This window comes from Sciurus vulgaris, assembly GCF_902686455.1.
Source record: "Sciurus vulgaris genome assembly, chromosome: 10".
Lineage (NCBI taxonomy): Eukaryota > Metazoa > Chordata > Mammalia > Rodentia > Sciuridae > Sciurus > Sciurus vulgaris.
The window spans coordinates 947,663-962,037 of NC_136470.1; the positions used below are offsets into that span (position 1 = coordinate 947,663).

The 14,375-nt window shown below is 62.4% G+C and overlaps 1 protein-coding gene across 1 annotated transcript in view; it reads right to left on the reverse strand.

Annotated features, from left to right (window-relative positions):
- The window catches only part of COL18A1 (collagen type XVIII alpha 1 chain), a 62,662-nt gene that overhangs the window by 32,256 nt on the left and 16,031 nt on the right, over positions 1 to 14,375 (reverse strand). The window contains 2 exon segments of the mRNA XM_079100792.1: positions 885 to 971; positions 5,349 to 5,893. Coding sequence (XP_078956918.1) covers positions 885 to 971; positions 5,349 to 5,893 — 632 coding nt within the window.

Genomic DNA, 14,375 nt, shown 5'->3' on the forward strand with positions numbered 1-14,375 from the left:
GTGGGTGGACAGAGAAAGGAGGCATGACCACACCCCCACCCCAGCAGGGCCTGGAAAGCTACGAGGCCGCTTGGGTGTCCACCTGGTGGTCAGGCAGATGTGTCTAACTGGACCAGGTGGACCCGCCCTGCAGAGCACCGCTAGGACATGGCTTTCCTGCCGCCTGGCCACCGTCCTGGGGCTGTCTGGGAGGAAGCCCCAGGGCAGGCAGGTGCCCACGGAGCAGACCTCCTCCACCACCACTCCAGCCGAGAAGCTTGGAGTGGGGCTCGGCTCTGGCCGCGTCCTGGATGGGATGGCCTCTGCGCTCCAGAGCGTACCCTCTGCTAGGTGTCGAGAACTTAACAGCATTGGGCCCACTGGTGGTGGGTGCCCACCGCCCGAGCACCGGCGAGCAACTCCTGGAAGCAAGTCCCGACCAGATTCTGGATTTCCCTCCAGGAGTAACTCAGTAGCTTTGTCACGAAAACACGTCTGTGTAAGTGGGTAACCCCGCTGCCCCCGCCGGCCAGTCGGGCTCTCAGAGTGCGCAGTAGACGCCGCTGGGGGCGTGGGATGTGCCTGACCCAGGCGCGTGACCCCTCCTCCCACCCTCCAGCTGCGGGGATGGGGTTGATTCCTCAGGTGCTGCGAGACTGGATGCCGCCCGCCACCCATGCCAGGGCTGCCGGGGGCTCCTCGGGGCGCCCGAGTGTGCTTCATGTTCCGTGGTTTCCAGGGGAGGTCAAGGCCAGCCCCAGCGAGGAAAACGCTGTCCCGGGCTCCTGGCACCCAACGCGTGTCTTTGGGGACTTCCCTGCACGTCACTTGGGACCCCAGGGCAAAGCATCTCCCTCGGGCCCCGCCTCCCATGGGGATTCTGCCCCAGCCCGGCGGTCACTCACCCCATCCTCGTCATCGTCCTCCTGGTCCAGGCAGCGCAGGGGGCTCACCTGGGGGTCCCCACGCACGGCCAGCTCTGCAATCATTCCCTAGACACAGAGGTGAGAGGTCACTGTGGCTCCTGAGGCAGGGACGTGGGTTCAGCCTGCCGACTCCTACTGGCCCCCGCCAGCCAGGGACACCTGAGCCCAGGATCCCAGCAGCTCGGGAGGGCGAGAGAGGGCCTGGGGCCTCCTCAGGTGGCAGGCTGCTGGCCAGGGAGGCCCCGGGTCCTGCCGCCTCACCTGGCTTGGTTCCAAGTGGACCCAAAAGGGAGCACTCATTAGCATCTACTGCCCGAGGAGGCCGCCCCGGCACTGTCCAAAACAAGGACACCTGGGCCTGGGGTGGGGACGTGGACTAAGCCGCGCTGCCCTAAGACACTTGATGAGCGTCCTGGAGGACAGCCCTGGCCCAGCAGCCCCGGTTCTGATCAGGCTTGCGGGGACACCTCAGGAAGCGCTGGAGGTGTCGGGCCTCCACCACCAGGAGGGAGCCAGGTGTGCTCTCTACACGATGCCACCTTCCCACCCAATACAGCGCTGGGGCCAGCAGCAGCGAACAGCCCACCAGCGAGCTTCCTGGGCTGGGAGCCAGGACCCGGGTCTTGGAGTGGTCAGTATGGGGAATGCTGCCCCAGCCCCAAGGACAAGGATGGGCCAGCACTGCAGGGGTGACCAGGCAGGACACAGGGCCCATGACATGTGCCAGGCAGTGGGCAGGACAGGTCAGCAGGGCCACAGCCCTGAGCCCCAGTGCAGAGGGTCTGCAGGGGCGCACGTGGGGACTGGCCAGAGGCAGGGCTGGGGCAGCCACAGAGCAGGGCCTCCACGGGGCATGTGTCAGAACCAAGCGAGGAAGGAGGCGGATGCAAGGCCTCCAGGCCAGCCGTGCAGACCCCAGCCCTGCATCCCTGCCACATTGGCATCTCCGTCTTGGAGCACACTCTGGGAGGGGCCTCCCCCTGGGAACAAGTGTCCACCCGCTGTCCAGCGCTTCCTCTGTCTTCTACTTGATACTCAATCAGGGATGCATCTTGGTGTCTTGTTACCTGAACGGAGACCACGCCCCATCCTGAGTTGCATGACTCTCAGGCTAAGAGCCCAGGGCAGTGCGGCTTGCTTCTCTGCAAGGCCCCCCGGTGGGCATTCCAAACCAGCGGGACCTCCACAGCACCCCCCAGGACCTCCATTCTCCCCAGGCCTCCAGCAGACCCCTCCCGAGGCCTGCGGGGTTCTCACATGTGAGAGGGCAGGGACAGGTTCCCCATGAAGCCCCAGGTCAGTAGACACTGACCCGCATGTCCTCACAGCTAGATTTCAATGCCCTGAGCTCTGGAGAACCCAGACCATGTCCATAGCCTCTGGGGAGGAGAGGCAGAGGTCAGGCCCACCTGTGAAGACACTTGGTCCCTGAGGTGGCCCAACCGTATGGTGCTGAGGCAGTGGGCCCCAGGCCCCACCCCAGGGGAAGGGCAGCATAGAGGGGCCAGGGCTGGGCTCCTCATCTCAACAGGGGCAGAGAGACAGGCACTCCACCGGGGTGAGGAGACCCAAGGGGGTGGCCAAGCCAACCAGGGAATTCTGGGAGTCCAACTGTCGCAGAGGGCTGGCCAGCACCTGTAAGGCATGGGGGCATGTGTGCACATGCATGTGATCCCATGAGCACCTGTGGGAGGTGCCAAGCGCACAGAGCCAGGCAGTGGCCCAGGCACCCACACCACCCAGGCACCGGCCCCTCATGGGAAAGGAGAGGCTTAAAATGGCAGGGGAGGGCTCGTCCTGCTGGTCAGCTCCAGGCCAGCACAGCAGCCTGGCCTGGGAGCAGGATCCAGGTGGGCTCTGCCCACATGGACGGGCCAGCGACTGAGTTACTGGTCACTTCCAAGGACAGGGAGGGTTAAATTAGAGAAGTGCTTCCCCACTGGGCGGCACTGGGTGGGACGAGGTGGTCTCCAGGATGGAGGGGGCCAGGGCTCCCGCCACTCAGCGTCCAGCCCTGGGCCCTAAGCGCCCCCACAGATCCCCATCACCTGCGCCTGTTTCTGCACGGCAGCCGGGCTGTGACCAGGAGCCTGCAGGGGGCGCCAGAGGGCCGTGTGCTGCCCGCTGCCCATTGCCCGCTGCCCCTCCTGCGTGTTCAGTGGGGAAGAAGTCAGCAGTGCAAAAGACAGCAGGGCCCTGCGGACCTGGCAGACTTGGACCCAGAGTCGTGAAGTCCAGAGATTGAGGGATCAGAGCACTTCATCCCAGAACCCTGGGGAGTACTTCGCACCACGCTGCTCTGCAGACTGACCTTCAGGCGCGTGCGTGGCGTGGGCTGCCTCTGGCCCCATGGCCCTGCCTGGGTCCCCTGTGTTCTCTGGGGCAGCCTCTTGCTCCCGCATCCCTTGGCCCAGAAATGCTGCCTCTTGGCAGAGGACAGCAGAGGCTAAGTATCCCCTCGGGAGATGGGACGTGGCCGCCAGTCCCACCCCGTGTGGCGGGTGACGCCACTGCCTCCCTGGTGCTCCCCTGCTCCTGTGGCTGGCATGGCCGAAGCTGCAGTGGAGCAGCGGGGTCTCCTCTGCCCTCTGCTTCCCGCTGGGTGGCTCTGGTCATGCAAGGCACAGCACTGTTTGCAAAGCCAGCCTCCTCCAGCTGCCTCTCCTGTGGTCCTGCTCTGTCACCTCCTCACAAACACCGCTCTGGCTCCACTACTCAGTTCAGTGAGGATGCCTGTGTGTGGGGCATCCAGCCTGGCTGTCCTGTCTGAGTCCCACACAGCTCTGCAGTATAGCTGGGCTCTCTGAGCCCCAGGTGACGGACAGGACTGAGCCTCACCCAGAGGGGATTCTCAGAAAGCCTAGCCTCCTGTGGCCCCCATAGCTCTGAACTTGTTTCTGCCAAACCTTGTCAATCACACAACTCAAATGACCCTTTCTTAAGAGTCTCTGTTCAAAAAGTCTGAACACATCTTGTGCCAAATCAACTCTGCCTTCTACCAAAGCAAGCTCCCCTCTGCGGGACACAGGACCTGGGACCCTCACTTCCATCTTCCAACCATCCAGGATTCTGCTAGTCACAGGGGTTTTCTCCAGACCAGAAGAAATACTTTAAACATCCCAATGGCTTTTAAAAAACAAAAATGCAAATGACAAACTAGGAAATAAAATTTACAGTTACAAAACCAAGGACCAATTTCTTCCATCTATAAAGTGGTTCTATAAATAATAAGATGTGGTTGAACCTGCCCACTCCCCCCAAAAGCAAGAACATCAGCAGGTCAGTCACCAAAAACAGGAAACACAATAGCCAACAAATCAGTGACAACGCTACGAAAGCTTGCCTCCACCAAGAGTCTGAGAAAAGCCATGGACACGCTCGGACACTGCTGGCCCAGGTGTCCATCTGGCAATCTGTTTCACACAGTGCTAGCCAGGCCCAGAGCTGAGGCCGCCTCACTGCAGGGGTGCTGAGACCCCAGGCTCCGAGGGCCTCCTGGGGCATGGCGTGCGCTCCGCAGCCTATGCCCGGGGTCCCACGGACACCTCCTCTGTTAAGGAATGAAAGGCACAGAACTCACGCCACCCACCCAGACGTGCTCCCTGACCTTCCCCTGATTGGCTTGAGGATCAAAAGGAAAACAAAGGGCTGGTGCCAACGTCCCAGTGGTTCCTGAGCCCCGGGGGCCGAAGTTCCTGCCAAAGGTGGAAGGTCAGCTTTCAGAGCAGAGAGACCAAGACTCAGAGCAACTGCAGACAAGCGGCCCTTGTCTGGGCCATAATCACGTTCTGTCCCTGGGGACGCGGCCTCACAGGCACACACAGGGACGCCTGTCTGGAGCACTGGAATCCGGGTGTGGTCAGTGCCTGCTGGGGGCACCCACATGGCTGCTCCCAGGAGATCGGGCCTCCAGCTAACCCCGCGCTGGGCTGCTGCACTGCGCTAAACAATGACCAGTCCTACAACTGATCAGGCTGGGTGGAGCCCGGCTGCCATTCAGGGTGCCCTCACAGGTTCACGCATGCCCGAGCCCCGGGGTCAAGGTCGACTGTCAGTGACCTTAAACCGCTAAGGTCTCATTAGCCAGGGGCACAAAATGGAAATCTTGCAGCTTGGTGCTGGGCCTGGACTGGGCCCCACACCCGCCTGACCAGGCCTGGAGCCAGCACACTGCAGGCCCCGCCCACGACTGAAGAGGGCCCTTCACCATGGCAGGTGGGGGTCCTACTGTGAGGCAGTCCCAAGGGGCCCTCCTGGACTGGACCCCAGGGTCTCAGAGAAACCACAAAGGCCCAGAGTGTGCCTTCCAGTGTCAAGGGCCAGAGAGCCAGGCTGGCCCCCGCAGGACATGGCTCAGCTCTCCAGCTGCAGCAGCAGGCGGAGGGAGGCCGGCTGGGTCCTGTCCCAGTAGGTCCAGCCCCACTGCAGGATGGACGGGCTTACCTGGAACCTGTCGGGGTCGGCTCCTCCGGCCTGCCCCACGAAGAGGCCGGCTCCGGGTTCCAGCTCCAGGCCCCGCGGGGACCGAGTGAACGGCAGCCGCTGGAACTCCTCGCAGTCCACGTACAGGGCCACAGAGCTGCTATCCACGCTGAGCGCAAAGCGCATCCACTGGCCCACGAAGGCCGGCAGGCGGAAGCTGGCGGCCGTGTGGGTCTGGCCAGCACCAGGCTCAGTGTAGAGCAGCGAGATGTTCTGGTGCCCGCCACGCACCCCCGAGAGCTTCACGCCCAGCAGGACCAGGGCCTGCGCGGCGTCGGTGATGGCGAACAGGACCCCAGGGCCCTCTGCCGCCGGCCGGACGTGGAGCAGCAGTGCGAAGGTGGGGAAGAAGGGGCTGGGGACGTGGTACTGGGCCACCTGGCCACTGTTGGCCTCTGGTCCAAAGACATAGGCTGGCCCGACGTCGGGGTCCTCAATCTGGGTGATCTGCGGGGGCAGAGGTTCCCCGAGGAGCTGCAGCAGTCCCACCTCCGCACCGAGGCTCTCTGCAAAGAGAAGACGCCTGGTGAGGGGAGCACGTGGGCGGCGGGGAGCCGGAGACGCAGGCCGAGGCACACCGAGGGAGGGCGCTCCAACGCCTGTCCCGTCCTGGGCCCCTGGGCTCTGCCACACAATGCTGGACCGTCACCCAGCTCCTCCAGACCTGAGAGCTGCTCCCTGTGCAAAACAATGTCCACAAGGGATGTGGTGGCCATGGCAAGGTGGGCACAGCAGAGACCGTGAGGAGCTGCAAGGGCAGCACGCATCAGAGCTCAGGACCTCTCCCCGTGTAAGAAGGAGCCCACCTCTGCATCCAGGGGGTCTGGTCACAGGAGAGGGACTCCAGGAGGCCCTGACCCCACGTACTGGCACACCTACCACGCCAGGCAGAGCCTGGACACCGGGGCTGTGGTCTGGGCCTGGGGACTTGACCCTGGGATCTTGTCTAGAGTCCCCCACCCTGACCAAAGTCTGGGCATGGTCTGTTCCCCAGAAAGCAACAGTCATAGAGGAGGGGACTCTTGGGAAGGCTCATGGGCAAGAGGTCTCTGGGGAAGTCACTGACACGCAGGAGTCTGGGGTGAGCTGCAGCGGGCCAGCAGGGCAGGCAACTGAGAGCAGGTTCCATAGGCCAGGTGCCCGTGGCAAGACCAGGCTGAGGGGGCTGCCAGGGCAGAGGCCAGGGAAGCAATGCCCCACCTGACACACAGGAGGGGCTGTGTCGGAAAGTGCTGCTCAAGACCCAACCGCGCTCAGGAGACAACCCGAGCCCGGGCTCGAGGACTCTCCCAGGCCACGGGCAGCCCAACCTGCCAATTGGGATTTCCAGGGCTGCCCCTGGGGCCGGCAGCTAAGCCCTTGTGCTGGCTGCGAGTGGAACCTGTCAGGCACAGAGTGGACACAGCAGCTCAGGGGACACAGCCCGGCTTCTGAGAGGGCAAAGGGACTGACAGGCCAGCCTGGTCCTGGGAGGTGCTACTTCCACCATCCTGCGGCTATTAGGACAGTCCCCTTGAATCCAGAGGCAGGGCCTCTGTGACTCAGATCAGGAAGCAGGGACTCTCCCACAGGAGTGCAGGGGTGGAGCCTTGGCCCCTCCTCCAGCAGCAGAGCGTCCCCCAGTGTGCCAAGGTGCCAGGGGCAGCAGCTGCCCGCCACTGGGCTGGAAGACGTCACGTGTCACATTGCAGCACAAGGACCCCAGGGACACACAATCGGCTCTTTCCAGAGTTCTCCCATTTCCTTGCCTCCAAATTCCTTAGGGTTCCCCTGGGGAGCCCCCTCTAATGCCAGGGCACTGAGATCACTGGCCTCGCTCTCCAGCCACAGCGGAGGCCCTGCCTCCCACACGCAGGCTGGCCCAGCTGACTTGGACCAGAGCCAGTTTCTCTCTAAAGAGCAAATGTCCAGGCTGTGCCCCAAGAGCACAGGGAAGCTTCCCCGGCAGGAGGTGGCCCCTTCGGAGGACCCAGGACTTGCCTGGGGGAAGACTGTCCACTCCAGCGAGCGGTGGGGGTCTGGATGCCCAAATGTTTCACATATGGCTCTGCACCAACACCAGGGCCATCTCACCCAGCATCATGCCCACAGGTCCCCACAGGTGGGCGGCTAGGGCCTGGCTCTGGGTGGAGGGGCTGGGGGCACCTGGGGGCAGCCAGGACGGTAGCCACCCACTTGCTGGGCTGAAGTGCCACCTTTAGAATCATGACCTTCACATGACCTTTGCAGCCAGGACAGGGCCTGGTTGAGACACTGGGGGCGGGAATGTGCAGCCCTACCCTCCACATAGGCCAAGCTGAACTGGACATCCAGCCCATGTTGAGACGGACATGCAACTCAGGGATCCTGGCAGAAGGGAACCAAGCCCCCTCCTCGATGGTCCCTTGACGGCAAGGCTGCTGACATTTGAATACCTCCAAGGACGAGACCCTCATTCCCTCCCCAAACCAGGATCCTGACCAAGAGCAGACGCCATCCTCACTGGAGGCGTGAAGTTCTCCAGCTAGGTGAGACTCTGCTGGCCAGGCATGGGCACTCCACACCCCAAAGCTGACAGACCCCAGGAATGAGCGGACCCCACGGACCCCACTGACCCCTTATGCACAGATACCAGGTACCCCAGCTGCCCCCAGAACCAGCTTACTGCCTGGCTCTCCTAGGGAAGGGACCTTGAGACTCCAGAGTCCCTGAGCCACACTCTGCCTCTGAAGGGCTGCAACCAGCCCATGACCTGCTCACCAGCCTCCCCAGGACCAGTAGAGCCAGGCCCTGCTCCTGCCTGTGTAGAACTCGGGCCCCTCTTCCTGTGCTGAGACTGGGCACCAGCTCCACCAGATGGGTGCCAAATTGATCAGAAAACTTCTAACATACATGGGTAGGAACTCTGAGCTACCCAACTGCAAATCAAGCACTTACTGTGGTGCCTAGACAAAAATGGCTCTCAGCTGAACACTTCCCTCACACCAGAGGGAGCTGAGGCCACCCCTCCCCTCACCGACTATAGCTCTTGAGCAATCTGCACACCAGCAGCCAGCAGGAGATGTGGGGTCCAAGGGCAGACTGTGGCATCTCCAGTATTGGTACTTCATGGTCACCAGGACAAGGCTGCATACCCCAGAACCCAGGAGGAAAACCGAATGAGTAACCCCACACAAGACACCCCAGTCCAGGACCATCCCAAAACAGGGCAGGCAGCCCAGGACCTTCCCAACACAGGACCTGCCAACCTAGGATATTCCCAACACAGGACCATACCAGCCCAGGACATTCGAAGCCCAGGACCTTCCCTGCCCAGGAACTCCCAGCCTGGGACCTTCCCAACATAGGACCTTCCCAGCCCAGGACCTTCCCAACACAGGAATTCCCAGCCCAGGACCTTCCCAACACGGGACCTTCCCAGCCCAGGACCTTCCCAGCCCAGGACCTTCCCAGCACAGGACCTTCCAAACACAGGACTTCCCAGTCCAGGACCTTACCAGCCCAGGACCTGCCCAGCCCAGGACCTTCCCAACACAGGACTTACCCAGCCCAGGACCTTCCCAGCCCAGGACCTTCCCAACACAGGACTTTCCCAGCCTAGGACCTTCCCAGCCTAGGACGCTCCCAGACTAGGACCTTTCCAGCCTAGGGCATTCCCAGCCCAGGACCTTCCCAACACAGGACCTTCCCAGCCCAGGACCTTCCCAGCCCAGGACCTTCCAAACACAGGACTTCCCAGTCCAGGACCTTCCCAGCCCAGGACCTGCCAAGCCCAGCACCTTCCCAGCTCAGGAACTTCCCAACACAGGACCTTCCCAGCCCAGGACGCTCCCAGACTAGGACCTTTCCAGCCTAGGACCTTCCCAGCCCAGGACCTTCCCAACATAGGACCTACTCAGCCCAGGACATTCCCAGCCCAGGACCTTCCCAGCCCAGGACCTTCACAGCCCAGGACCTTCCCAACACAGGACCATCCCTGCCCAGGACCTTCCCAACACAGGACCTTCCCAGCCTAGGACCTTCCCAGCCCAGGACGCTTCCAGACTAGGACCTTTCCAGCCTAGGACCTTCCCAGCCCAGGACCTTCACAGCCTTGGACCTTCCCAGCCCAGGACCTTCACAGCTCAGGACCTTCACAGCCCAGGACCCTCCCAACACAGGATCTTCGCAGCCCAGGACATTCTCAGCCCAGGACCTTCCCAGCCCAGGACCTTCCCTGCCCAGGACCTTCCCAACACAGGACCTTCCCTGCCCAGGACATTCTCAACACAGGACCTTCCCAGCCTAGGACCTTCCCAGCCCAGGACTTTCCCAGACTAGGACCTTTCCAGCCTAGGACCTTCCCAGCCCAGGACCTTCCCAACACAGGACTTTCCCTGCCCAAGACCTTCCCAACACAGGACCTTCCCAGACCAGGACGCTCCCAGACTAGGACCTTTCCAGCCAAGGACCTTCCCAGCCCAGGACCTTCCCAACACAGGACCTTCGCAGCCCAGGACCTTCCCAGCCCAGGACCTTCCCAACACAGGATCTTCGCAGCCCAGGACCTTCCCAACACAGGACCTTCGCAGCCCAGGACCTTCCCAGCCCAGGACCTTCCCAACACAGGACCTTCCCAGCCCAGGACCTTCCCAACACAGGACCTTCCCAGTCCAGGACCTTCCCAGCTCAGGATCTTCCCAACACAGGACCTTCCCTGCCCAGGACCTTCCCAACACAGGACCTTCCCAGCCTAGGACCTTCCCAGCCCAGGACGCTCCCAGACTAGGACCTTCCCAGCCTAGGACCTTCCCAGCCCAGGACCTTCCCAACACAGGACCTTCCCAGCCCAGGACCTTCCCAGCCCAGGACCTTCCCAGCCCAGGACCTTCCCAGCCCAGGACCTTCCCAACACAGGATCTTCGCAGCCCAGGACATTCTCAGCCCAGGACCTTCCCAGCCCTGGACCTTCCCATCCCAGGACCTTCCCTGCCCAGGACCTTCCCAACACAGGACCTTCCCAGCCTAGGACCTTCCCAGCCCAGGACGCTTCCAGACTAGGACCTTTCCAGCCTAGGACCTTCCCCGCCCAGGACCTTCCCAGCCTTGGACCTTCCGAACCCAGGACCTTCCCAGCCCAGGACCTTCACAGCCCAGGACCTTCCCAGCCCAGGACCTTCCCAACACAGGACCTTCCCAGCCTAGGACCTTCCCAGCCCAGGACGCTCCCAGACTAGGACCTTTCCAGCCTAGGACCTTCCCCGCCCAGGACCTTCCCAACACAGGACCTTCCCTGCCAAGGACCTTCCCAGCCCAGGACCATCCCAGCCCAGGACGCTCCCAGACTAGGACCTTTCCAGCCTAGGACCTTCCCCGCCCAGGACCTTCCCAGTCTTGGACCTTCCCAACACAGGGACCTTCCAGGCCCAGGACCTTCACAGCCCAGGACCTTCCAGCCCAGGAACTTCCCAACACAGGATCTTCGCAGCCCAGGACATTCTCAGCCCAGGACCTTCCCAGCACGGGACCTTCCCTGCACAGGACCTTCCCAACACAGGACCTTCCCTGACCAGGACCTTCTCAACACAGGACCTTCCCAACCAATGACCTTCCGAGTCCAGGACCTTTCCAGACTAGGACCTTTCCAGCCTAGGACGCTCCCAGCCTAGGACCTTTCCAGCCTAGGGCATTCCCAGCCCAGGACCTTCCCAACACAGGACCTTCCCAGCCCAGGACCTTCCCAGCCCAGGACCTTCCCAGCCCAGGACCTTCCAAACACAGGACTTCCCAGTCCAGGACCTTACCAGCCCAGGACCTGCCCAGCCCAGGACCTTCCCAACACAGGACCTTCCCAGCCTAGGACCTTCCCAGCCTAGGACGCTCCCAGACTAGGACCTTTCCAGCCTAGGGCATTCCCAGAACAGGACCTTCCGAACACAGGACCTTCCCAGCCCAGGACCTTCCCAGCCCAGGACCTTCCAAACACAGGACTTCCCAGTCCAGGACCTTACCAGCCCAGGACCTGCCCAGCCCAGGACCTTCCCAACACAGGACCTACCCAGCCCAGGACCTACCCAGCCCAGGACCTTCCCAACACAGGACCTTCCCAGCCTAGGACGTTCCCAGCCTAGGATGCTCCCAGCCTAGGACCTTTCCAGCCTAGGGCATTCCCAGCCCAGGACTTTCCCAACACAGGAACTTCCCAGCCCAGGACCTTCCCAGCCCAGGACCTTCCCAGCCCAGGACCTTCCAAACACAGGACTTCCCAGTCCAGGACCTTACCAGCCCAGGACCTGCCCAGCCCAGGACCTTCCCAACACAGGACCTACCCAGCCCAGGACCTTCCCAGCCCAGGACCTTCCCAACACAGGACCTTCAAAGCCTAGGACCTTCCCAGCCTAGGACGCTCCCAGACTAGGACCTTTCCAGCCTAGGGCATTCCCAGCCCAGGACCTTCCCAACACAGGACCTTCCCAGCCCAGGACCTTCCCAGCCCAGGACCTTCCAAACACAGGACTTCCCAGTCCAGGACCTTCCCAGCCCAGGACCTGCCCAGCCCAGCACCTTCCCAGCTCAGGAACTTCCCAACACAGGACCTTCCCAGCCCAGGACGCTCCCAGACTAGGACCTTTCCAGCCTAGGACCTTCCCAACACAGGACCTTCGCAGCCCAGGACCTTCCCAGCCCAGGACCTTCCCAACACAGGACCTTCCCAGCCCAGGACGCTCCCAGAATAGGACCTTTCCAGCCCAGGACCTTCCAAGCCCAGGACCTTCCCAGCCCAGGACCTTCACAGCCCAGGACCTTCCCAACACAGGACCTTCCCAGCCCAGGACGCTCCCAGAATAGGACCTTTCCAGGGCAGGAACTTCCCAGCCCAGGACCTTTCCAGCCCAGGACCTTCCCAGCCCAGGACCTTCCCAACACAGGATCATCCCTGCCCAGGACCTTCCCAACACAGGACCTTCCCAGCCCAGGACGCTTCCAGACTAGGACCTTTCCAGCCTAGGACCTTCTCAGCCCAGGACCTTCCCAGCCTTGGACCTTCCCAGCCCAGGACCTTCACAGCTCAGGACCTTCCCCGCCCAGGACCTTCCCAACACAGGACCTTCCCTGCCAAGGACCTTCCCAGCACAGGACCATCCCAGCCGAGGACGCTCCCAGACTAGGACCTTTCCAGCCTAGGACCTTCCCCGCCCAGGACCTTCCCAGTCTTGGACCTTCCCAACACAGGACCTTCCCAGCCCAGGATCTTCGCAGCCCAGGACATTCTCAGCCCAGGACCTTCCCAGCACGGGACCTTCCCTGCAAAGGACCTTCCCAACACAGGACCTTCCCTGACCAGGACCTTCTCAACACAGGACCTTCCCAACCAAGGACCTTCCCAGTCCAGGACCTTTCCAGACTAGGACCTTTCCAGCCTAGGACATTCCCAGCCCAGGACCTTCCCAACACAGGACCTTCCCAGCCTAGGACGTTCCCAGCCTAGGACGCTCCCAGCCTAGGACCTTTCCAGCCTAGGGCATTCCCAGCCCAGGACCTTCCCAACACAGGACCTTCCCAGCCCAGGACCTTCCCAGCCCAGGAACTTCCAAACACAGGACTTCCCAGTCCAGGACCTTACCAGCCCAGGACCTGCCCAGCCCAGGACCTTCCCAACACAGGACCTACCCAGCCCAGGACCTTCCCAGCCCAGGACCTTCCCAACACAGGACCTTCCCAGCATAGGACCTTCCCAGCCTAGGACGCTCCCAGACTAGGACCTTTCCAGCCTAGGGCATTCCCAGCCCAGGACCTTCCCAACACAGGACCTTCCCAGCCCAGGACCTTCCCAGCCCAGGACCTGCCCAGCCCAGCACCTTCCCAGCTCAGGAACTTCCCAACACAGGACCTTCCCAGCCCAGGACACTCCCAGACTAGGACCTTTCCAGCCTAGGACCTTCCCAGCCCAGCACCTTCCCAACATAGGACCTTCCCAGCCCAGGACCTTCCCAACACAGGACCTTCCCTGCCCAGGACGCTCCCAGAATAGGACCTTTCCAGCCGAGGACCTTCCCAGCCCAGGACCTTCCCAGCCCAGGACCTTCCCAGCCCAGGACCTTCCCAACACAGGACCTTCCCAGCCCAGGACCTCCCAGAATAGGACCTTTCCAGCCCAGGACCTTCCAGCCTAGGACCTTCCCAGCCCAGGACCTTCACAGCCCAGGACCTTCCCAACACAGGACCTTCCCAGCCCAGGACCTTCCCAGCCCAGGACCTTCCCAGCCCAGGACCTTCCCAACACAGGACCATCCCTGCCCAGGACCTTCCCAACACAGGACCTTCCCAGCCCAGGACGCTTCCAGACTAGGACCTTTCCAGCCTAGGACCTTCCCAGCCCAGGACCTTACCAGCCTTGGACCTTCCCAGCCCAGGACCTTCACAGCTCAGGACCTTCCCTGCCCAGGACCTTCCCACCACAGGACCTTCCCTGCCCAGGACATTCTCAACACAGGACCTTCCCAGCCTAGGACCTTTCCAGCCCAGGACTTTCCCAGACTAGGACCTTTCCAGCCTAGGACCTTCCCAGCCCAGGACCTTCCCAACACAGGACTTTCCCTGCCCAAGACCTTCCCAACACAGGACCTTCCCAGCCCAGGACACTCCCAGACTAGGACCTTTCCAGCCAAGGACCTTCCCAGCCCAGGACCTTCCCAACACAGGACCTTCGCAGCCCAGGACCTTCCCAGCCCAGGACCTTCCCAACACAGGACCTTCCCAGCCCAGGACGCTCCCAGAATAGGACCTTTCCAGCCGAGGACCTTCCAAGCCCAGGACCTTCCCACACGGACCTTCCCAACCAGGACCTTCCCAGCACAGGACTCCCAGCCCAGGACCTTCCCAGCACAGGACCTTCCCAGTCCAGGACCTTCCCACCCAGGACCTTCCCAGCCCAGGACCTTCCCAGCCCAGGACCTTCCCAGCCCAGGACCTTCCCACCACAGGACCTTCCCAGCCCAGGACCTTCCACCCAGGACCTTCCCAGCCCAG